This window comes from Papilio xuthus, unplaced genomic scaffold, assembly GCF_000836235.2.
Source record: "Papilio xuthus unplaced genomic scaffold, Pxut_1.1 DF826776.1, whole genome shotgun sequence".
Lineage (NCBI taxonomy): Eukaryota > Metazoa > Arthropoda > Insecta > Lepidoptera > Papilionidae > Papilio > Papilio xuthus.
Window position 1 is genome coordinate 629451 of NW_013531873.1, and position 26132 is coordinate 655582.

Below are 26132 nucleotides of genomic sequence, written 5' to 3' on the forward strand. Positions count from 1 at the left end.
TGTATATGCAGTAAGCTGTAACGTTACCAAATAACATAATACCGGTTACTAAAATAGTGTAAGCAGAGTTGAAACAATATCGATCCAGCGAAAAAAGGTACATCTCAAGATGTAACTATTTTCGTACAAACGAAAAAAGTTACATTTAAAGATATAACTATTTACGTACATAAGAAAAAAGCTACATTTTGACCCTTAATTCGACGAAATTTTTTGTAGCAAAACTGTTTTTTTAGTAAAGTCATACGTAATTTTCTCTAAACTAGTTCAGTAGATTTTTTTAAATTAGTTGTTCGTCACACTGGAGACCATCGAATTAAGGGTAAAGGTGTCTCTATTTCCGTGCGTGAATGGTTACATCTCAAGACGTAACTATTTAATACGAACGAAAAAGGAGACATCTTAAGATGTAATTATTTTCGTATGTACTAACAAGGTTACATTCCAAGATGTGAAAATTTTCGTACGACCGAAAAAGGTTACATCTCAAGATATACCTTATTTCTTTGTCGGATCAATTTTTATTGCTAAACTCATCTAAAGGTCAGAAATTGTAAAATTACATCTTATATATTAAATTCTCGTGTCACAATTTTCGTTCCCATACTCCTATGAAACAGCTTGACCGATTCTCATGTAATTTTGTGAGCATATTGAGTAGGTCTGACAATCGGAGAACATCTATTTTTAATCCCGCGCAGACGACGTCGCGGGCGACGGCTATTTTATTTATAAATACTTTGAAATGTGATTTAATCACTTTAGTAACTTCAAATGATATTAACGCACCAAAATAATACTCAGTTCAATATTTCTAAGAATTTCAAGCTTTTAAAACTATCCAACTGACAAGAGGGAAGCGACAAAGATCAGTAAACAATAAAGACTGATAAAATCTTAATTGCCTTTAAATGTGTTTAAAAAGGCTTTTATATCGATTTTTAAGTTGCTATAACCGATATACTGTTTTCAGTTGTCGTATAAAGCGGTTTATTATAAGAGAAGGGGCCAAGCAGCGGGAACACCGAGGTTCATCGCTCATGGACATCAGCAATACCAGAGGAATCGCCGCATTGCCGACCTTTGAGATGGTTTTAATATTGTAAGAGATAAAGTCAGTCGGATTTTTTTATTAATTACTATTTAATTTTTACAACAGCTACCGTATTTATTTATATACAAATATATTCACTGAGCCTATTAAATACTAAATATGATTTCTCATATATAATCACCGAAATATTATGTACGGCTTAGGGAACATACCCATACTACGCGACCTATTTTTTTAGTTTTTTCGACCCCTCCCTCCTCTCGATGACCACTCGAGAGGAGGGAGGGGTCGATGTACATGCCAAGACCCCCAACAAGATTTAGTTTTTACGTTGTAATTCATAATTATGATTATTTTTAATCATTTCACGGGTAAAAATTGAAAAAAAGAATTGGCTCATACTCTTCTTTATAGCATAAGATTTGCATGCATACTTAAATTACTAGTGAATTATGTATTATGAAAAAAAAAGACAAATAACGAATACGTGACTAAAATCTGAGGCCCCCTCCCCCGCTCCTGTGACTGAGCGTAGTATTTTAAGGACTTCGCCCCCCCCCCCTAAACAGGTAACGTAGTATGGGTACGTTCCCTTATATAAAAACATCTAAACACTGACGTATATACGTCCGGGGGCACCGACTTTCGAACCCATCGGAGACCCTTCATCAGGGTGAGTGGGACTGGTCTATATCGGAGACGCGACCACCAGCTCAATGAGCCACTGGATGAATATACGTGAGTGTTTTAGCCGTTTTTATATAAGTTTATTATAATTTCTCACGAAAGTTTGAATAATTAAATATTATGAATTACGACAAATTACAAACCGACTAGAGCTAGACATATCAGTAAAATTGTGAACTGTACAAATTCACAATTCGACGTGTTAATTATCACATCAAATTGCCAATCTCGTTCAGTGCAATTTTCCGACAGTTTTCCTAGTAAGTTTATAAACTGACGAATTTCATAAATAAGCTACATAAGGAATTTATCAAAAACGTTCGTATATACAAATTCGATAAACACGAAATCATTAAAAATGGATGCTAATTTTTTTTTATTTATGATTTATTTAATAACGAAAAGAGTTACATCTCAAGATATAAGATACAAATGCAACGAAAAAGGTTACATATTAAGATAATCCTAAAAACTTGTAACCCAACAAGAAAATACGGCTTTATCTCTCAAGATATTTTTTTATAGATTTAAGTTACCTATTGAAAAAGGTTACATCTCAAGATAGCTAAGAGATGTAACCCTTTTTATTGGATATTATTAACGATTACTATCTCTAGTATCACCGTTCTTCTTTTCCCTTCTTTTCTCCAACTAGATTCTTTTATAAAAACATTACATCACAACACATATCACTTAGTCTCCTGTCTCCGGTCTACACCGGGCTCTGGTCTCCGGTCTTCAATTACTCTCCCTTCAGTCTTTTACTGAATTCCTCCTGTTGTAATTCCCTCCATTCCTTCTTAGCCTTCATACGTTTTAGTTGACCGTCCCTGAAAAAAAAATGTTAGATTTTTTTTTAATTTTGTCCTTAATTAAAGGGAATCGAACTTTTTCAAAGAAATAAGCAAACTATCGCATTTATATTTTATTTATTTAATATTATAAATGCGTATATTTAAATGGATGGATCTCGCTGAAATTTGGCACAGATATAAAACCTATGTTTTAACTTGAAAGAACACGGGCTATAAATTCAGTTATTTTTTAATTCCGCGTGGACGGAGTCACAAGCGACAGCTACTTAAAAGTTTGGATGGATGGATGTTTTTTTTTTGGGCGGCTCTCTCATTCCCCTAACATGTGTGGGTCAGGGACCTCGGGTGCGGGTTTTTCTTTATTATAAAAATATGTAAAAACTTTATAAAGGATGGATGGATGTTTGTTAGAAGATATCTCCAGTACGACTGCATAGATCACGCTAAAATTTGGCCTTAAATAACATAGTCTGAAAGAACACATAGGATACAAGTTTTATTAATCCCACACGGATGTAGTCGCGGGCGACAGCTAGTCTGATATAAATGCAAAAGTTTTGATGAATGGATGTTTGTTAGAGGATATCTCCAGAACTGCTCCATAGATCTCGCTGAAATTTGGCATAGATGTAGAAATAGTCTGGAAGAACACAAAGGTTACATTTTTTGTTCGCCAGTGGGCGACATCTTCAACATACTTACCACATCAAATCCACCAATCCGCCTCTCCTGGCAACAACAGCTTTGACTCTATTAGCAAAGTCAACAGCCGTCTCATTATTGTAGCGATGCATTGGTGGTAAATACCACACATCACAAACAATAGCCCACGAGCTCATCATATTCAGCAGATAATGCAGCATCCCGTAACGAGAACTGTTCCAGAACGCATCACCAAAACGTGGATCGTATCTATACGATACAAAGATATATGGTTACATGTCACGAAAAGAGTTACATATCAAACATTTTTCATTAAATAAGCAGATTTTTGTTAATCTTACTAATATAAATGCGAATGTTTAGATGGATTTTTGTTTGAAGATATCTTCAGAACGGCTGAACAGATAACGATGAAATTTGTCATACATATAGAACATAGTCTGGAAGAACACATAGACTACTACTAATAATTAGGATTTCTTTAATTCAGCGCGGACGGATCGCGGGCAACAGCTAGTTTATCAATATTTCTTGTACTATTTTAACTAAGCTTTAGTCTTGTGCTAGAAAAGGAAAGGCTGGATTCGAACTTTCGACTATTCGTTTGCCAAGTTATAATTAAAAAAAATATTTAAATTTTATTTTTGAGAATTTCCTTAAGTTTTCCAATTATTTCTTGTTAATTCAATTATATACATATTTTCTAAAATGAACTAATACAACGAAAAGAGTTACATCTGATCAGATATAAGATGTAACTGTTTTCATCATTACGGCTACGTACTTGATAGCTACTGGGTATATAGTGCCGCCGACTTCAAAACTTCCTTTCTTAAATTGCATTACCGAAGTATTATTAATACAAGTGCCTTCAGGAAAGATAAGAATCGGAGGATTGTCTGGCACTGAGATGTGCTCTTTTAACCTGAAAATATTTAGAACTTTCATCATCATCAGCTCACTATACATCCACTGAGACTCGGAGACTACCCTAAGTTAGGTCATAGTGAATGCTGATCCAATGCGACTTCACATATATCATTGTCATTTCACAAATATGTGCAGCATCACGATGTTTTCCTTCACAATATTATTGGAGACGAAAATTCGAATGTTTAGATGGATGTTTGTTAGAAGGTATCTCCAGAACTGTTAAACAGATCTAGCTGAAATTTGGCATACATATAGAACATAGTCTGGAAGAACACATAGGCTACATTCCGGGCGGACGGAGTCATGGGCTACAGCTAATTTCAAGACAAACGTCAAAATTAGAAAGAAAATTCTATCATAACAAACTTACCTTCTAGCAACTGCATGTCTATCTTTAACTTCAGATCTTTCGAACCATATATGGGGCGAAGCCCTAGCTAGCGCTCTTTGCAAGAGCCCTAGAAAGCCGTCGTGTCTTTGACCAATCTAAAATAGTAAATATAACATATTTAAAGAAAATCGACTGATGACGAAAAGAGTTACATCTCTTAAGAGATATAACTCTTTTCGTCCGATATAAGCAAGTGTCCGGTCTTGACGGATATTGTTCATAAGCGAGAAACTTGATTTAGAGAGAAACCTCTATAAGCGAAAATATCTCGGACTTTGGACTCTCGCTTAACAAAGTCTGACTGTATTTATATTAAAAGTTTGTAAATTAATTTCTTATTTTTATTAGAGATATAATTTTTATAACTAAAATCCCATTTCTTTAGACGTCACAAACATGCAGAATTCATGATATTCCCAAAAAAAAAACTTCACAATGAATTTTAAAATCAACTGAGGCTCTCCCACGAGGTAACGTAAATCTTTGAAATATGGAGAATTTTATTCGTAATGAATAACGCAATACAATGTTCTATATCAGTGGTTCCCAAACTTATTTTGTCTACTGCCCACTTTGAGAAGAAATATATTTTTAGCGCCCCCCATATTTTCACATATTTAAAAACCACTATAACTTCAAATTAAATTAATTAATTATTGTGACCTATATATGTATATTAACGGAGAATTGTAAAGGAAACTTTTACTATTACCCGCAACTTGAGACCTGCAGCGCCCACAAGGGGACGTTATCGCACACTTTGGGAAAGACTGTTATAGAGGTTCCTACACATCGTCGTGGAAAGTCACTAAAATTTACAAGATAGCGGAGCTACAGTCCACATGGACATTTAACAGTGGTAGAGCCCGGTTTAACATCTTCGCACGAATTGTCCATACATAAGACACGCCTCAAGTGGAAGCTATTCTAACTACAGTCTGATGAATGTGCGTCTCGGAAGCCTAATTTTACTCCTCTCTCCTTTCCCATTCTTTTCTTACAAGGAAAGGATGGGAAGTGGAAGTGGACTTACCGGATAAAAGGATGCATGGGAAGGGAAAATATTTTCTTTCTGTGCATCCTCTCCTTCGTCGATTAAAGGTAGGCGACGCATATGCGATTGCGTATGTCTATGGGCAATCCTCTCATCCGGAAAGTCCACTTCCACTTCTCATCCTTTCCTTATAAGAAAAAGGGTAGGAAGGGAAAGAGGACGCACACTCATCAGACGAAACGCGGAATTGCTTCCACTTCACGTCTGTCAGACTCACATCGACAATTCACTGTGAATAACGCAAAGCTATTCGAAAGAGCTAAGCTAGTTCGAAGATTTACATTAACTCCATCAATTTAACAATATTATAAATGGTCACTTAACATTTAAAATAATCGAGAGTTACATTGGAATAAAAGTCTTAACCTTTTAACAGCCGACCCTCACCGAAAACGCTACGAACGGAATGACATCTCATAATTGTATCATATTTTTTAACATTTTACTTACCAATGAATAACAATTATCGCACATCAACACCAAAACATCTATTGGGCTCGTATGATTTGCTACGCATATGCCATTTTTAGGTCTATTTATGTCACCATCATGGTATGTTATGACCATAGATATACATCTTGATAGGAAATTAAAGCTCATTATAGACATGGCATGGTTCACTCGCTGTTTAAAAGGTCCATCTGGTAATGTACCAACGCATGCTGTACTGATGATCAGCCACCATACCTAAGCGATGATGGAATGGCATGCGTTAAAGAATATTCCCGAATGTTTGTGGAATATTCCGATGTATTCCAATCTGTATCGGAATTATTTAATTCCTATACAGATTGGAATATTGTGTATTCATCGTTATTGTTAAGTAATATTGAATTACGTATTTTATATCAGATTTTAATAAAAAATATTTTGTATTATTAATATGGCAACACTGTTCAACATTTTTAATTAGAATCCTTTGTCGCGAATGACTTTCGTTACAAAGTCAAGTGTCAGAATGATTAGTGAGGGGACATAAACGTTGATTTTAGTAAGGCCAGTGTTGCGATATGCAGTGTCGGATTTCCATCTTATATTACCAACAATAACCACGAATACACTAAAAACCAAAATCCCCCAAACAACAAAGACAACCATAGACGAAAAGTGTGCACACATTAAATAAGAAAAAACTACCAAAGAGAAATAACTGTTGTAGCTTAATATAATGACATCTATCGGGCTGGTATGGTTGGCAACACAGAAGCCCTTTTCCTTCGGCAAATGTTGTACGTCATGATAAAATACAACACAAGAAAGGCTTCTCATCAGAATTCTCATCGATATTTTGTAGGATATTGCGCCGAAGAAGCGACGCAAACGCTTCGTTGGTAATGTGCTCACCAATAGCATTGTCCAGAGTAGCGTCAGCACCTGGTGTTACCAGTGCAATGGTAACTTTTAGTAGGTTTTGGTAGATTTTTTTTTGTAATGAATTTTGTACATCTTAACTGACCACTTTAATGAAGTTATAGAATATTAATTTTTTATATTAAAGTAAATTTTGTTAACCACAGTTATATTACCCTCAAAAAAAAAGAAAATCAAATAATAATAATACTACAATTAATTAAATTAGATGCTGTAAATAATTTAAAAAAAAGTTTATAACGATAATTCAAATTATTAAATCGGTGTCTTCTTTATAATCTTCGAAACAGCTGAACTGATTTTGACGATTTCTGAAATTTCACATAATGGTCCTTCGAGTCGGATTCAAAATTTTTAACCTCTAACACTATATATAAAAAACTAAAAACTATACAACATTAAACAAATCAAGTAATATTACAAAATAACTCACCCCAATAACGAATATCAATATCCTCAAAGGTAATAAAAAGAAATAGCGAACAACAAAACCCATCATCCAAATTATTGTTAACCTCCATGTTAAAAATTCATACTGCCTGTAATAAAGACAAATATCACACAACGTATATTAAATTATTTAAACTTTCGTGATACATTATACTAAACTGGTATAAAAACGGCTAAACACGTATATTAGTCCGGTGACACCGAATAACTTCGAGCATATCGGGGACCCTTCATCAGGATGAGTGGTACTGGTATTATATCGCGGACAAGGCCCTCAGCTCACTGTACCAGTACCACTCATCCTGATGAAGGGCCCCCTATAGGCTTGAAACTATTCGGTGCCACCGGACTAACATACGTAAGACTTTTAGCCGTTTTTATATCAATTTAATACAACGTACATCTTTAAAATAAAATAAGGGCATTACTAAACATATGTGAACATTTTTAAACTGTTTAACGAAGCGTGGATTAACCCTTAATTCGATGGTGTCCAGTGTGACGAACAACTAATTAAAAAAATCTTTACTTAATAAAAAATGTTTTTTTGCTACAAAAAATTTCGTCGAATTAAGGGTTAACAAATTATAGCTTAAGTCGTCAGTGGCTCAGTGGTCAAGCACTTGACTTGCAATCTGCAGGTCCTGGTTTCGAATCCCGACATGTACCAATGTGTTTTTCCATTTCCTATTTACACATGTACATTTATCCGATGTTACGGTGAAGGAAAACATCTTGATGCTGCACATATCTGAGAAGTTCAAAGATATGTGTGAAGTCACTGCACTTGGTCAGCGTGGTTGACTATGGCCTAATCACCCTTAACTTAGAGTAGGCTCCGAGCCCCTCAGTGGGGACGTATAACGAGCTGACGGTGAAATTATAGCTATTGAAAACATATTTATGCGTTGGTTTACAAAATGACTTTTTAATCAATAATCAAATATACTTATAACGAAATTAGTGATACATATTTATGGTGAGATGTCACCATTTTAACATCCATAGCCGGCGTTCAAAAGGTTAACATTTGTTCAACTACAAATATTATTTAGTTGTAAAAGGCACAATTTTTACTTGTTAAAATTAATCATAAATTCAAAATGAACTTACCTATTAGTTCTAGTCAGTAAGTTCCAACTCCTCAACTCTTCGGCCTCAAAGACGGAGGTGACCTGGTCTTCTATTATTGACTCCATACCAGCTTTTACCAGATCCATACAATGGTAGAAATGGAACTCTAAGTTAGTCTGAAAGTAATAGGCATAATTAATTTAGGATTTATTACGTACTAACTATCTCCCGCAACTTAGCGTCAATAACCAAACGGTTAAGGGTACAGATTTCCAATCACAAGGTCGGGATTTGGAATCCCGCCACTCGACTATTGTCGTAAACCATATCCTAACACAAGTAAAGACCTTAGTGGAGTGTGATTTACTATTGAAAATTAAAAAAAACTTAATTAGTAGCCTATCTGTACTTCCAGACTATGTTCTACATATGTGTTAAATTTCAGTGAGATCCACCAAGCCCGTTTGGAAGGTATCTTCAGAAGAGCTGCATGGATCTCTATGAAATTTAGCATATATATGGTACATAGTCTGGAAGAACACATAGGTACTTCTTCTAATGCCCCTCCATTACTGGTTGGCCGTCAGCTCAGAGAACCCTTTCCTGTCCTGTGCCAAGCGAAAAGTTGTTTAATAGGTTACTAAGTTTTTGTTTTAATACTGCAATTTCGTGCGCGCTAATCTTAGAAACGGCATAACCGATTTTAAATCGGTTTTCACCAATACATCGCAATATGCTAAACTTAACAATTAGTGTTTGTTTTAACTAAATCTATGCATATAAAAGAAAGTGGTGTTAGTTACACTATTTATAACTCAAGAACGGCTTAACCGATATGCCTGAAAATTGGTGAGGAGGTAGCTTAGAGCCAGGAGATAGACATAGGATAATATTTATTCATTTAACATTTAAATGGATGTGACGTGGATGGATGGATGGGTGTTTGAAGATATCTCTAGAAGGTCTGAACGGATCTCGATTAAATTTGGCATACATATAGAACATAGTCTGAGAGAACACATAGGCTACACTAATAAGTTTATTTTTTATATATCCACGCGGACGGAGTCGTGGGCGACATCTAGTCAGGTCATAAATAAGAAAATTATCAGTCTCACCTCTCCATTCCCTTGTTCAGCTTTATGTCCGTTCTGAACCCGCCTATAATTCAACTCCGGTGACGGCCCTAGTATCTCTTGTCGTTCTATAACCGTTGTCTTTGTACCTGAAATAAAGACATATGAATTAATTTTATATATATTATATGAAATCGCTGAAATAGCGAAGTGACCGTTGCCCATAGACATACGCAATTGCATATGCGTTGCCTACCTTTCATCGACGGAGGAGAGGATGCACAGAAAGAAAATATTTTCCCTTTCCATGCATCATATCTTCCGGAAAGTCCACTTCCACTTCCCATCCTTTCTTTATACGAAAATAGGTGGGAAGGGAAAGAGGACTAAATTAGGCCTCCTGGACGCACACTCATCAGACGAAACGCGGAATTGCTTCCACTTGACGCCTGTCTTCTGTGTGGCCTGTAATCTACAGTTCCTGGGTTCGTTGTTAAACTCACTCCGAAGAAACCAACATGTTTTATATACATATTTCGACAATGCGAACGCACATAACATAAACATAGCGGAAGCGGATTAAGATTTCTTTGGCCTCTAAAGTAACATTATGTAACATCGGTGAAAACGCGATCGTAATAAAAACTGTATATTTAATTTGTACCAAAAACACAGACAAAAATTCATAGATTACGTCAGCGTAGAATTAGAAAAAGAAGCCTAAATAATAACGCAAGACTAGCTGTGGCCCGCGACTCCGTCCGCACAGAATTTAAAAAAAAACAAAATAATTAGTAGCCTATGTGTTACTCCATATTATGTTCTTTAGTTATACGAAATTTCGTCGTCGTTAGCCGTTCTGGAGATACATTAAGACTTAACTTTAGTCCAATTTCCCTACCCACTCTTTTCTTATGGTGGACGGAGCAGGTTGCACATAGGAAGGGGAAATATTCTCTTACTGTGCGTAAATCCTGTGAATAAAGGTAGACAAAGCATCGGCAATTGCGGATGTCTGTGGCAGCGGTTGCCTCGATCTTTCGGCGAATCTGGTGACCGCTTATAATCTTATTAACTATACTAATATTATAAATGTGAATGTTTAGATGGATGTTTGTTACAAGATATCTCCAGAACGGCTGCTTGAATCTTGATGAAATTTGTCATACATATAGAACATAGTCTGGAAGAACACATAGACTACTAATTATGTTTTTTTTAATTCCTCGCGGAGGGACTCTCGGACGACCGCTGGTATTAAATAAATGTGTTTAACTTACCATTAACACCATTTTCTTTAATAATAGCTGATGGTGGCTTATCATCAGGTACGAGGGGCTCCTCCTCATCAGAACTGTCACTCCTTTGCAGTTTCTTTGCAACTTCAATGTGTTGACGGCCATACTGTAAAGAAAACAATAAAAAATATATCGTCCAAACCGAGGAATATAGTTATATCTCTTATAATCATCCGAGGAATAAAGTTACATCTCTGGTAAGGGAACATACCCATACTACGTGACCGTGTAAGACTGCATGCATACTTAAACTACTAGTGAATACTGTATTATGAAGAAGAACAACTAACGACTACGTCACAAAAACCTGAGCCCCACCCCCCCCGCTCCTGTGACTGACCGTAGTATTTTAAAGACTCCGCTAACCTCCCTCCTCCCCCCAAACGGGTCACGTAGTATGGGTACGTTCCCAAATCAACTGACTAATAAAGTTACACATCTTACGATCGCTTGACGAAGAAAGTTACATCTCTTAATCATCCGAGGAAAGAAAGAAAGCAAGAAAAAGTTTTTATTACAGGTAATTAAGATTAAACCGAAAACAATAACCTTATACAAACATAAAAATTGCACATAACAGGAATAAAGTTACATCTCTCAATCACCTGAGGAATAAAGTTACATGACTCATAGTATTTTTTTTCTTTGGATCGGTTGCTATAGCCAAGAGTTGTTCCCCACAGTAAAAACAATAAATTCCATCCGATGAAAAGAGTTACATCTTTGAAGATGTAACTCTTTTCACATTTATTTAAATATAGCATACAAAAGACAGATGTGAATTGAAAACCATACATTTCGTCTGATAATGTATTATACTTTCCCTAGGCCTAATTTTACTCCACTTCTTTCCTCTATTTGTTACAAAGAAAGGATGGGAAAGTGAATTGGATTTGACAGAGAAGTGGACACATAGGAAAGGACCCTTATCCGTGCATCCCTCCGTTGATTAAAGTTAGACAACGCATTTGCAATTACTGGCAGCGATCGCTCCTCTATTACGGTGGTCAAGTGGCTTGCTCACTACCTTATAATATTAAAAATAATAGAATAAACTCAACTGTTAAAACATAACTCATGATAAAGGATGTTAAGATAATCATAAGTCGTTATAACAAAACAAATCGTTATATGATTGCCTATATTCTGAGGTAAATGGATAAAGGTAGGGCCATAGTTACAACGAAGAGGAAAGCGGATAAATAAAATATTTTTCTAAATGTTTTTTTAGGTGGCTTTGGAGTTTAGCACTTGACTTGCAATCTGCAGATCCTGGGTTCAAATCCCGCCATGTACCAATGTGTTTTTAGATTTCCGATTTACATATGTACATTTATCTGACTTTCTTACGGTGAAGGAAAACATCGTGATGCTGCACATATCTGAGAAGTCAACCCGCACTTGACAAGCGTGGCTGACTATGGTGTAATCACCCTTAACTTAGGGTAAGCTCCGAGCTCCTCGGTGGGGACGTATAGTGAGCTGATGATGATGATGATGAAAATGTTTTTAATTTTTTTTTATATCATAAGGTGGCAAACGAGCGAGCGGCCACCTGAAATCGCTGAAATAGCGAAGTGACCGTTGCCCATAGACTTACGCAATTGCATAAGCGTCGCCTACCTTTAATCGACGGAGGAGAGGATGCACAGAAAGAAAATATTTTCCCTTTCCATGCATCCTCTCATCCGGAAAGTCTACTTCCACTTCACATCCTTTCCTTATAAGAAAAAGGGTGGGAAGGGGAAGAAGACTAAATATGGCCTCCGGGACGCACACTCATCAGACGAAACGCGGAATTGCTTCCACTTCACGCCTTAAATATTTAATTATGAAAGAAAATGTATATTAATCCTACTTCCACTAAAATATGAAATACCTACGACTAACTCTAGCCTAAAAGGTTTAATTGAGTTAAGTCAGTAAGACCTAATGTTAATAACTAGCTGCCAGCAACTCCGTCCGCGTGGAATAAAAAAAAACTTAATTGATATCCTATGTGTTCTTCCAGACTATGTTCTATATGTATGACAATTTTCATCAAGATCTGTTCAGTCGTTCTTGAGACACATTCAAACAACCATCCATCTAAACATTCGCATTTATAATATTAGCAAGATTTATTTCTTGCAAGATTTTTTTCATTCAAAGTGATGCCCCACCTTTACCCTAAGGTCGTAAGGTAAACATTTACGCAATACGTTTGCTTCACAAAATACATAATGCGATGTTTAAAATTCATTTAAGTTAATTTTGTCTATGCCTTTCTATTTTACTAATATTATAAATGCGAATGTTGAGATTTTTTTTTAATCATAAGGTTGCAGACATTTAGTATCCACAATTATCTGTCTTGAAGTGGATTACAGATAGGATTAGTTGATTAACCGATTAGGAATTCACTCAATGACTTTACCAATAACTAAAGCTGGGAACACACACAGACACTTTTGTCTTCTGTAAAGAAAAACTAAATTTTTCTATTCTATCTTTGGGAACATACCCTTACTACGTTTTTTTGTTATATCATAAGGTGGCAAACGAGCGAGCGGCCACACTAAAATCGCTGAAATAGCGAAGTGACCGTTGCCCATAGACATACGCAATTGAATATGCGTTGCCTACCTTTAATCGACGGAGAAGAGGATGCACAGAAAGAAAATATTTTCCCTTCCATGCATCCTCTCATCCGGAAAGTCCACTTTCACTTCCCATCCTTTCCTTATAAGAAAAAGGGTGGGAAGGGAAAGAGGACTAAATTAGGCCTCCGGGACGCACACTCATCAGACGAAACGCGGAATTGCTTCCACTTCACGCCTGTCTTCTGTGTGGTCGTGTTATTTCACTGGGCGAGTCGGGCCAATTCGTGACCTATTTTAGTTTTTTCGACCCCTCCCTCCCCTCGGTGACCACTCGTAGTACATGCCAAGACAACACCCCCACTTTTAGTTTTTACGTAGTAATTCATAATTATTATGTTTAACCGCCAATTTTTAGCAAATTTATGCGCCAATAGCCTAATGATTAGAGGTACGGATTTCCGATCACGAGGTTGAGAGTTCGAATCCCGCCATTCGACTATTGTCGTAAACCATGGCCTAGCACAACCCTAGAGGTTAGTTGGAATGGTAGAAAGAAATATTAGTAAATTCACACAAAATCTGCTATTTTTTCTAAAAAAAAAATTCAAAGGAAAAAAAAAATTGGCTCATACTCGTCTTTTGCATAAATACTTAAATTACTAGTGAATTATGTATTATGAAAGAACAACTAAACACTACGTCACAAAAACCTGAACCACCCTCCCGCTCCAGTGACTGACCGTAGTATTTTAAAGACTCCGCCCCAACCCACCCTTCTATACGGGTCACATAATACGGGTACGTTCCCTTAGGGTCTAGACATGCGTCCGCTATCAAGCGATATCATAGCAAACTTCAAAAATATATAGAACTGATAAAAACTTTGAATAAATCACATGATTGTCGCAGTTTAACGTTCGCGTTTATTCAACACAAGCTGTCGCCCGAAACTCCGTCTGTGCGGTGTTTAAAAAAACATTACTACTCACTAAAGCTTCGCTCCTATTAGTCGCAGCGTAATATTATATAGCCTAAATCCTCTATAAATGGACTATCCAATAGTGAAATCAAAAAGGCACAAAATACTTCGAGTTACAGCCAGTCCATTTATAAAGGTCAGTAAATAAAACATTTGTTGATGCCGAATCTAATTGTTTGTATATCTACAAACACGTATTAAAGGCTATAACATTATAACATAGTTGCATAATATGCAATTAAATATATTATTATATATAAAAACATATACAGTAGTTGTAGACATTATGTATAATTTTATTACTTTTAACCTTTATATCATCATCATCATCAGCTCACTATACGTCCCCACTGAGGGGCTCGGAGCCTGTAAGTTAAGAGTGATTAGGCCATAATCAACCAAGATGGCCAAGTGCAGTGACTTCACACATATCATTGAATTTCTTCTCAGATATGTGGAGCATCACGATGTTTTCCTTCACCATAACGTCGGATATATGTACATATGTAAATCGGAAATGGAAAAACACATTGGTACATGGCGGGATTCGAACCCAGGACCTTGCAGATTGCAAGTCAAGTGCTTGACCACTGAGCCACCGACGTCTTATGTACATTTATGATAGGTATATTATACCTTTATATACCTATCATAATTGTAATTAAATCTTAGAAAATCCTACCAGAGTTTCATCAAAATCTATCCAGTATAATTGTTTTCAAATATCATATCAGCTCGGAACATCGTACGAGTCAATGCGCGCAATGTTAGGTATAAAGGGCAGTACGCAATGACCTTGAGCCACGTAAAACATTGGAATAGCCTATACACGCATTAAGGACAAACTGATACATCACAAGCTATTGCTTGCGACTTCGTCAGTGTGGAATTAAAATAATAGCCTACTTACACTTGTATACACAGGCTATCTTCCGATATATAAACACGGCTAAACACTCACGTATATTCGTCCGGTGGCGGCCCGTCGCTCACTAGTAAAGTCCGCGAAATAATACCAGTACCACTCATCCTGATGAAGGGCCCCCGATGGGCTCGAAACTAGTCGGTGCCGCCACCGGACGTATATACGTGAGTGTTTAGCCGTGTTTATATATCAGTTTAGTATAATGTCTCAAGAAAGTTTGAATAATTTAATACTTTTTATTTAACTTACTAATATTATAGCTGCAAATGTTTAGATGGTTGTGATGTGGATGGATGGGTGGGCTACACTAAGTCTTTTTATATATCCACGCGGACGGAGTCGCGGGCGACAGCTAGTTTATATTAGTAAGACATATTGATTTCAAGAAACTCCGATTAAGTGACCTTGAATAATGTTAGTAACAAATAATTGTTGATTAAAAGAAATTCATATCTTATCGAATAATACCTATACTTATTTATTCGAGAAACTTTGAAATGTCATTTAAATATTAAATAGTAAGCAAATATAATAACACTAGCTATCGCATCCTAATCCGTCCGCGTTAAATTATAAAACAAACTTAGTAACCTATGTGTTCTTTCAGACTATGTTCTATATCAGTCTTTCCCAAAGTAGACGATAACGCCACCTTGTGCGCTGCAGGTCTCAAGTTGCGAGTTATAGTAAAAGTTTCCTTTACAATTCTCCGTTAATATACATATATAGGTCCCAATAATTAATTTAATTTGAAGTTATAGTGATTTTTAAATATGTGAAAATATGGGGGCGCTAAAAAATATTTATTCTCAAAGTGGGCAGTAGACGAAATAAGTTTGGGAACCACTGTTCTATATGTATGACAAGTTTCATTACGATCCATACAGCCGTTTTGGAGATACATTTAAACAAACATCTATACATCCTTGTAGATATTCGCATTTATAATATTAGCAAGAATTAGTAAAATTAGTATACGTTTAGTGTACTTTACGCTCCATTACATTGCACGATCTATACTTCGTCGATGACGATACGCGTGCTATCTTACTAATATTATAAATGCGAACGTTTGGATGGATAGATGGATGTTTCTATGAAGATATCTCCGGAACAGCTCGACCGAATCTTGATGAAGTTATACATATAGAACATAGTCTGGAAGAACACATAGACTACTAAATAAATTTATTTTATTACCGCGCAGACGGAGTCGCAGGCGAGAGCTATTCACATATATTCATGGTAGACCCACAGTATTTTTCACACTTACGATTATTTAGTCGTAATCTATCGACATTCATGTCTTCTGTCTGTCAAAGAGGAAACTACCATTACATCATCATCAGCTCACTATACGTCCCCACCGAGGGGCTCGGAGTGTACCCTAAGTTATGGGTGATTAGGCCATAGTCAACCACGCTGTCCTAGTGCGGGTTGACTTCACACATATCTTTCAATTTCTTCTCAGATATATGCAGCATCACGATGTTTTCCTTCACCGTAACGTCGGATAAATGTACGTATGTAAATCGGAAATCGAAAAACAATGGTACATGGATTCGAACCCAGGACCTGCGGATTGCAAGTCAAATTGACCCCTGAGCCACCGACGCACTACCAATACATTGATTAATGTAATTCGTATTATAATTTAAGTGATAAAACACATTAAAATTTCGGTCACGTCCAATACTTAACTAATCAAGTTACGTAACTTAACTAATTAATTCTATTAAGTTAATCTTCATTCTTACACGACACCACTCTAAGTTTAAGACAACAACTGATTTCAATAGGTACATGGACAGGCTATACGCGACATATTTTGTGCCTCCTTGGTTTGCGCCATATTGGCGCTTCTAAGCGTTAATTGTAGAGATTCGGACTAATCATAGTCGGAACAAAGCTGTCATTTAAAGCAGTAACCTTTCCAGACTGACGCCTCACTCATATTGGTTACAGTCGCGAGTTGTACGTGGCTTAGGTTGCATCACGATGTTTTTCCTTTACCAAAGAAAGTCAAATACTTATCTATATATATAAAAGAAACTGATGTTAGTTACACTATTTATAATTCAAGAACGGCTTTACCGATATGCCTGAAAATTGGTGAGGAGGTAGCTTAGAGCCAGGAGACGGACATAGGATACAATTTTGTTCGAATCTATGCCTTGAAGAGCTGCTTCTTATTTAACTTATCTATATATTAAGTTTTTTTATATATCCACGCGGACGGAGTCGCGGGCGGCAGCTTGTTAAATTAAAAATATAGAAAAAAAAAACATTTTTTTGGGGGAGTTCGAACTACAACCATCGACTATGAAGTTTTATATTTAATTTGAAACTAACCTCATGATAACGTACACAAAGAAGACTAACCTTTAACCCTTTCAAATTAATTATTCATTTAAAACAAAGCACTATGTATTATAACTAAAGTTCAATGATATTTTACTACTATTATAAAATAGCTGTCACCCGCGACTACGTCCGCGTGGATATACAAAAAACTTAATTAGTGTAGCCCAGCCCATCCATCCACATCACATCCATCTAAACATTCGCATTTATAATATTAGTAAGTTAAATAAAAACCAGCTGTTCAAGACATTAATTCAAAAAAAATTAATAAATAGTATCCTATGTCCGTCTCCTGGCTCTAAGCTACCTCCTCACTAAGTTTCAGGCATATCCGTAAAGCCGTTCTTGAGTTATAAATAGTGTAGCTAACGCCACTTTCTTTTATATATATATATATAGATGCGAATGTGTAGATGGATTAGAAGGTATCTCCAGAACGGCTGAATAGATCTCGATGAAATTAGTCATACATATAGAACATAGTCTTGAAGAACACATAGTTTTGTTTTTAATACGGTCGCTCGCTACGTTTATAATAGTGTCGCGGGCGACAGTTAGTTTGTAAATAAATCAATAACTAATACTGTCATGTTACCGTAAAATTGTTCAATTTTTTTACGATAGTTTTACGATATCCATTGTCATTGTTGAAATTTGCGTAAACATAGAACATACTCGAGACGAACACATAGGGGGCGTCCATAAATTACGTGAAATGTTTTTTTTTAATTTTCTGCCCCTCACTCTCTCCCGTGGTGAGATGTGAGATTTTATTCAACCCCCTCCCCCAACCCCCAATTTCACTTGAGATTTTTAAAATTGTGAGTTTCTTACGTAAATTAGATTGTTATTATAAAAAAAACGCTTCGTACTTTTGCTTCTTTTGGTTTCAATCAGAGAAAAATAGCGTGATATTTGCCGAGACCCTCTCTCCAACGTAAGATTAGATGAGATTTGACTCGACCCCCTCCCCCCTTACACACCTCACGTAATTTATGGACCCCTAAGCTAATAAATAAGTTTTTATTTTCGCGCGGAATTGCTATCGACAAATAGTAATATTATAAATGCGAATGTTTGGATGGATGTTTGTTATATCTCGAAAACAGCTCAATGTAACACGATGTAATTTGACCTTGACATTGAACGGACTTGCGTCCCGGAGGCCTAATTTAGTCCTCTTTCCCTTCCCACCCTTTTTCTTATAAGGAAAGGATGGGAAGTAGAAATGGACTTTCCGGATGAGAGGATGCATGGAAAGGGAAAATATTTTCTTTCTGTGCATCCTCTTCTCCGTCGATTAAAGGTATGCAACGCATATGCAATTGCGTATGTCTATGGGCAACGGTCACTTCGCTATTTCAGCGATTTCAGGTGGCCGCTCACTCGTTTGGCACCTTGTGATATAAAAAAAAACATAGTCTGGAAGAACATAGGCTACTTATTAAGTTGTTTTTTTTTTTATTCCGCGCGTACTGTCACGGGCGACAGCTAATATATGAATAATATAGACTGATAACATTGTTTATATTTAAAATACACAGTATTAGATAAATAAACAAAGAATCCAAACACACGGAAGACAAATTCCGGCGCATCATTGTGACGTCACAAAGATCTTTGTTTCTGTCGCAACACCCGCACATATTACTCTATTTTTATAAAAACAATGCAAGGGTGATATTTTATCGTCAGTGGAATTTTTTTTGTATATACAGGATGTCTCAAAATTCAACGATAAAACGGAAATGGTGTATAGCCATCTCGATAACTACACCGGGAAAAATACTAAAAAAAATCAATATCTTTTTGTTTAAAAGGGACATTAACTTTTGTAACTTCTTTTATAATTTGATACCCTCCCCCATATGATCAGACGCTGTGGCTAAAAATATGAAGATAGCTAAAGCAAATACAATAAAAAATTACAGGAATATCATATTACAAAAGTTAATGTAACTTTTAAACAAAAAGAGATGGATTTTTTTTTAGTATTTTCCCGGTGTAGTTATCGAGCTGGCTATACACCATTTCCGTTTTATCGTTGAATTTTCGGACACCCTGTATATTAGCAGATTTTTTTTGTAAATTTACTAATATTTCTTTTACCATTCCAACTAAGCTCTAGGCTTGTGCTAGGATATGGTTTACGACAATAGTCGAATGACGGGATTCGAACTCCCGACCTCGTGATCGGAATTCCGTACCCTTAACCATTAGGCTATTGACGCTTTTATAATATGAAAACAAAGTTTAATAAAAAATCTTTGTAAAAAATAATCACTCTGTACATCAACGTCAAATACTTGTTGGAATGGCTATAAGACGCAGTGTTTTGTGCCTTTTTGATTTCCGCCATTTTGGCATTGGTGGTGTAGATTGGAACTAATAATATAGATAGAACTAGCTATCGCTTACGACTCTGACCGCGCGAAATTGAAAAAAAAAAACCTAGTTACTTATGTGTTCTTCCAGACTATGTTCTATATGTATGCCAAATTTCATCCGAGATCCATTAAGCAGTTTTGGAGATACCTTCTAACAAACATCCATCCATCTAATTCGCATTTATAACAACTGGCGATGTTATGATCAAAAGTTGTCATTTTCAAGCAATCGATCCATACATCGTGTTTTGTTTTTCTACTGTATTTATCAAAGATCAAAGTACACATCGTATGCAGGAAACTTACATCACTTCCTGCAATCGTACTGGCTTAATTTGTAAATAAAGAAAACTGTTAACACTGGCAAGTATAATACAAAATCCTTTTTGATAACAAAAAAAAATACAGTGAACCTCTTTGGATTGACAACCTTTTTGCAGTCGATTAAAAAGTAATATCGGTGAGGTTCCATTAACAAAATATTGTCATATTTGAAGTCATGAGCTAGAGTTTTTTCTACACAAACAATTAATAAATTTTACATGTAAGGGAAGTCCTTTGCTCCTTAAATACAGGTCTTCCTAGTTAAGGAGCCAAGGCAACATTGCATTTTGAATTTCTTGTGTATAACAATAAAGATTTTTTCATTTTTTTTTCATTTTAAGAGTCCAAGAGATCGCGAGTTTCTCGCTTAGTGGTCGACTGTCGCAACAAATTTCGTACATATTGTTAGGAAGAAAAACCGACATTGCCGGTGTATCTCAACACTAGCCTTACTTAAATATCGACGTTACCCCATCACTAATCATTCTGACACTTTACTTGTAACGAAAGCCATTCGAGCCAAAGGATTCTAACTAACCTTATATATAAAATTCTCGTGTCACAATTTTCGTTCCCATACTCCTCCGAAACGGCTCGACAGATTCTCGTGAAATTTTGTGAGCATATTGAGTAGCTCTGACAATCGGCTAACATCTATTTTTAATCCCGAGCGGATGGAGTCGCGGGCGACAGCTAGTAGATAATTCATTACACTATCTAACCACGTGTTTAAGGAAATAATTAATAATTCCGTCTGTATGTTATCATTTAACAAGACTGATACTTAGTAACTCTAGGTTATAAATAGGATTAATTAAAAAAATATATACAAAGAAAGACAAGTATAGTGCGACCAACTTATCAGTCCCGGTGAGCGTTATTACCGCGGTTACGACATAGAACAGCTACACTTAGACGAGAATTTAGTATAATCTCTATATATGTACAGGCGATTACTTGAAAATGACAGCTGTTACTTGACAATTAATTCTATCTTTATTATTACTTCGTATCCACACCACCGCTACATACCGCTTCCAGCAGCGCCAAAATTGCGGAAATCAAATAGGAACAAAATACTACGTCTTATCATCATCATCAGCTCACTATATGTCACCACAGAGGGGCTCGGATTCTACCCTAAGGTAAGGGTGATTAGGCAACCACGCTGGCCAAGTGCGGGTTGGTTGACTTCACACATATCATTGAATTTCTTCACTGATATATGCAGGTTGAATCACGATGGTTGTTCACCGTAAGAACGTCGTATGAGAGGCATGCATCCTCTCATGAAAGGGCATGAAAGGGAAAATATTTTATTTCTGTGCATCCTCTTCTCCGTCGATTAAAGGTAGGCAAAGCATATACAATTGCGTATGTCTACGGGCAACGGTTACTTCGCCATTTCAGCGATTTCAAGTGGCCGCTCGCTCGTTTGCCACCTTATATAAAAAACATAAATACGCCTACCCTAACGCCACCACTGACTATTATACATAACACTTCTACATACCGAGCCAAATAACTTTGTAGCACTAATCACCATCGGTTCAATTAAATTGATTTGGTTACAAAAGATTCATCTATGCTATATATTTTTTCTACTCTACTTTAAAGTAAGTTAATTTATATGTTACAAGAATCTATACACATTAATTAAATTAGAGTGTCTGTATGTAATACAAAAAACATATTTATATAAACATGATAAAGACGACGGAAAACACGAGGATCGAAAGAGCGGTTGAATTAAGATAAATTTTGTAATTTATATATAAAATAAAAAGACAAAATGACATTAATATAATATAAAATAGAATAATGAAATTAAAAGATCAGCACGCAGTTAGAGGATATATTTGCAACAGAAACTTTTTTTTTTTTTATATCAGAAGGTGGTAAACGAGCGAGCGGCCACCTGCAGTAGCGAAGTGACCGTTGCCCATAGATATACGCAATTGCATATGAGTTGCCTAACTTTAATCAACGGAGGAGAGGATGCACAGAAAGAAAATATTTCCCTTCCCATGTATCCTCTCATCCGGAAATATCACTTCCACTTCCCATCCTTTCCTTATAAGAAAGAAGGTGGGAAGAGAAAGAGGACTATATAAGGCCTCCGGGATACACACTCATCAGACGAAACGCGGAATAGCTTCCACTTGACACATGTCTTCTGTGTGGTCGTGGTATTACACCGGGCGAGCCGGGACAATTCGTGCGAAGATGTTAAAGCTCGCTCTACCACTGTTAAATATAGAGAAAAAGGAAGAAAAAATATGTAAAGATCCAAAGACAAAAACATGAAAATTATGATTAAAAAACGTGCAAAAAGGTTCCGTATCTGTCAGCAACACATTGTACTTGCTAATAATTAAAAAACAGTTTTGAAAAATTTTGTCTGACTGTCCACAAGGCCTCAAAAATATTAGTATTAAGAGCAGCATTGGACGCAAAAAGCCGAAAGTAGACCATTGTGGAGAAATTTACTTGACTAGACCACGGATGATGATGTCGACGAGGTCGCATTTGTTCCGAGTAATCAGTGAAACTGCTGCACCGATTTTGACGGGACTTGGACGAGGAGGTAACTAATGCGTAAATAACCTAACTAATATTATAAATGTGAATGTCTGGATGTCATCATCATCGACTCACTATATGTCCCCGCTGAGGGTCTCGGAGCCTACTCAAGTTAATGAATAGGCACACATATCTCTGAATTCCTTCGCAGATATGTGCAGCTTAACAATGTTTTCCTTCACCGTTAGAAAGTCAGACAAATGTACACATCTTTATATATATAATTCTTCTGTGAGTGTGTATGTCACTGAACTTCTCTCAAACGACTGGAGCGATTTTGATGAAATTTTTTGTGTGTGTTCAAGGGGATCTGGGAATGGTTGAGATTCACAATTTTCATCAAATATTAACTTCATATTAATTTATTCGAATTAAAGACGTGTAGACAGGACAACGTCTGTCGGTTCCGCTAGTGTAAATGTAAAACATTGGTACATGGCGCGTCAAACCCAGGACCTGCAGATTACAAGTCAAGTACTTAACCCCTGAGCCACCGAGCATTATATACATATGTATGTATGGACGTATATTAAATTGTAGTACTAAAATGGTATCTACTATAACTCAATGAAAACCACGTCTTATCTAAGTCAAAGTCAACTAAGCAAAGGTCATATGAACTAGCTATCGCCTACATCTCCATCTGCATGCAATTAAAAAAAAAATAGTAGTCTATGTGTTTCAGACTACATTCTACATCTATGCCAAATTTCATAAAGATCCATTGAACCGTACCGAAGATACCTTCTAAAAACATCCATCCATTTATACTTTCCCATATACAATTTACTAATGGTTGATTGCAACACCGTCGGGGCGGAATTAAAAAAAAACTTAATTTGTAGTCTATGTGTTCCAAATTATATTCTAGATCTGTGCCAAATTTCATCAATATCTATTGAGCTGTTCCGGAGATAACTTCAAACAAACATCAATCTAAACATTCGCATTTATAATATTAGTAAGATTAAAGACAAACTTGGGTAGACCTCTGATCATTGAAGATATATGTAAGATGATGACGAATAACTATTTATATATAGCACTTTAGTAACCATAATGCAACAGTGGTAGAGCCTGCTTTAACATCTCCGCACTAATTATCCTGGCTCGCCCGGTGAAATACATACAGGTGTCAAGTGAAAGCAATTCCGCGTTTCGTCTGATGAGTGTGCATCCCAGAGGCCTAATTTAGTCTTCTTTTCTTTCCCAGCCATTTTCTTATAAGGAAAAGAAGGAAAGTGGAAGTAAACTTTCCAGATGTGAGGATGCATGGAAAGGGAAAACATTTTCTTTCTGTGCATCCTCTCCTCCGTCGTTTAAAGGTAGGCAATACATATGCAATTGTGTACGTCTATGGGCAACAGTCACTTCACTATCAGCGATTTCAGGTGTCCTTTCGCTCGTTTGCCACATTATGATATGAAATGTGTTTGTTTTATTTAATCCAATGTGTTAGCGGTTGATAGATAAATCATTTTGACCTATACTTTAAACTTTGCTTAGCTGATAACCTTGATAGTGAATATAAATTTTATTGATGATAGAATTTTCTAGAATAAACACGATGTGAATGTATGTTTAGATGTATGAATGTTGAAGTAGCGAGACATGTGTCTGGAACACACCAAATAGAATTCCCTAGTCTCTGCCTACTTCTCTGGGTTATGGGTGTGAATTTTGTTTTATTCTTACAATAAATACAGACAAACTGATAACTTCCTTTTTGAAGCCAGCTTATAAAGAGGTTTATTATCTTTTGCCTGTAACTCTGTCCATGCGTAATTAAAAAAAAACTTAAGTAGCCTATATATTCTTCCTAACTATGTTCTATATGTATGCCAAATTTAATCACATCCCATTGAGCTGTTCTAGAGATACCTTGTAACAAACATCCATCAAAACAACATTTATAATATTAGTAAAATAAGATGAAAAATCTTACAATAATGTAATTTTTCACAAATATAGGACCCATTTAACAAGTTTGTATGAGAAAAGTTTTTTTTAAGATCTCTTTAAGTCTGATAGAATAATTATTGGAATAGCCTAACAAATGTAGATAAACATTGAAATTGAACCTAAGACCTGATACAAGGAAGGTCAAAGTTATCTTTTCCCTAATAACAAGATAACAAAGAAGTCTTTCGGGCATTTGTTTTCTTATATTTAAATTCAATCATAAATACCTTAACCTGGATAAGTTAGAGTCCAAGGGACCATATTTTTTTCTTGCTTATCCAGATTTGACAAAAAAATTAATTTGCTTCAAATTTAACCTTGGGAATGTTTTATTGCTGAACTATAGACACTACATATGAAGATAAAGGCTGGCCTAATATAATTTAGTAGAAAAAGATACATAGGGCTACGAAAATTCGACCGTCAACCGTAAACTCTAGATGGAATGTGTACACAAAATAACTAGGATCCTCGACAAGAATGAGGCAAAGGGAATTTTAATTTGTTTATATGCGTCGTTTATAATATAACGTTATAGACACACTAATGTAAGCAATAAAAATATTACGTCTAACAAAATCTAAGATCGGTTGACGTGAGTCACCGGTATTAATCAAAATATACTCCCACGAAAGATCATTTACATCTTAATTAAATAAATATAATATATAAAAATAACGGACATTGATCCTACACACAAAAGATAAAAAGCTAAAGCTTAATTATATGAATAGAAATTAGTCTAACCTAACATATTTGATTAAAAATGTTAAATATAGTTAATTTATTTTCACTTGACTTACTTCGAATAGCTTCAATAGTATATTCACATATAATCTCCGTACACCAAGAGATTTTCCGATTGAGGCCAGGAATATAATACACAATATAAAAAGTAAAAACGGCGTGTAAAGTATTGAAACTGCAACAGACACGAACGGCATAATCAACGCCATTTTGACGACTGATTTATTCGATATTTCGTATTTTAACTATTTGATTAGATACCGTTATAACTTAAAACAGCTATTTCTTACAGTATTGTTATCGCTATTTAAACATTTACATATTTTTCTCACTTATTTTGGAATGCTATTTTTAAATGTGTAATGGCACTGTTTTATTTCCTACTTTTAAATATCTTATTCCATTTACAGTGT

General features: G+C 35.8%; 1 protein-coding gene across 4 annotated transcripts; it reads right to left on the bottom strand.

Annotated features, from left to right (window-relative positions):
- Window positions 1-1462: 1462 nt before the first annotated feature.
- On the bottom strand, window positions 1463-25948 carry Gpat4 (Glycerol-3-phosphate acyltransferase 4). 4 transcript variants are annotated; one of them, XM_013318984.1, is made up of 11 exons: window positions 25776-25948; window positions 10849-10972; window positions 9611-9717; window positions 8532-8668; window positions 7402-7507; window positions 6735-6971; window positions 6048-6284; window positions 4523-4638; window positions 4004-4144; window positions 3259-3468; window positions 1463-2571 (listed from the first exon to the last, which is right to left on the bottom strand). In XM_013318984.1, the coding sequence occupies exons 1-11, from the start codon at window positions 25926-25928 to the stop codon at window positions 2484-2486; spliced, it is 1656 nt and encodes a 551-aa protein (XP_013174438.1). In that variant the 5' UTR covers window positions 25929-25948; the 3' UTR covers window positions 1463-2483. The 4 variants fall into 4 exon arrangements, with proteins under 4 accessions (XP_013174438.1, XP_013174439.1, XP_013174440.1 ...); XM_013318985.1 differs by lacking the exon at window positions 6735-6971; XM_013318986.1 differs by lacking the exon at window positions 6048-6284.
- Window positions 25949-26132: the final 184 nt, after the last annotated feature.

Coding starts and splice junctions, on each gene's coding strand:
- Gpat4 (XM_013318984.1), bottom strand. CDS start 25,928: ATGGCGTTGATTATGCCGTTCGTGTCTGTTGCAGTTTCAATACTTTAC. Junction 9,718..10,848: donor TAAAGAAAATGGTGTTAATG/GTAAGTTAAACA, acceptor TCTTTATTTCAG/GTACAAAGACAACGGTTATA. Junction 8,669..9,610: donor CTGAACAAGGGAATGGAGAG/GTGAGACTGATA, acceptor TATTACTTTCAG/ACTAACTTAGAGTTCCATTT.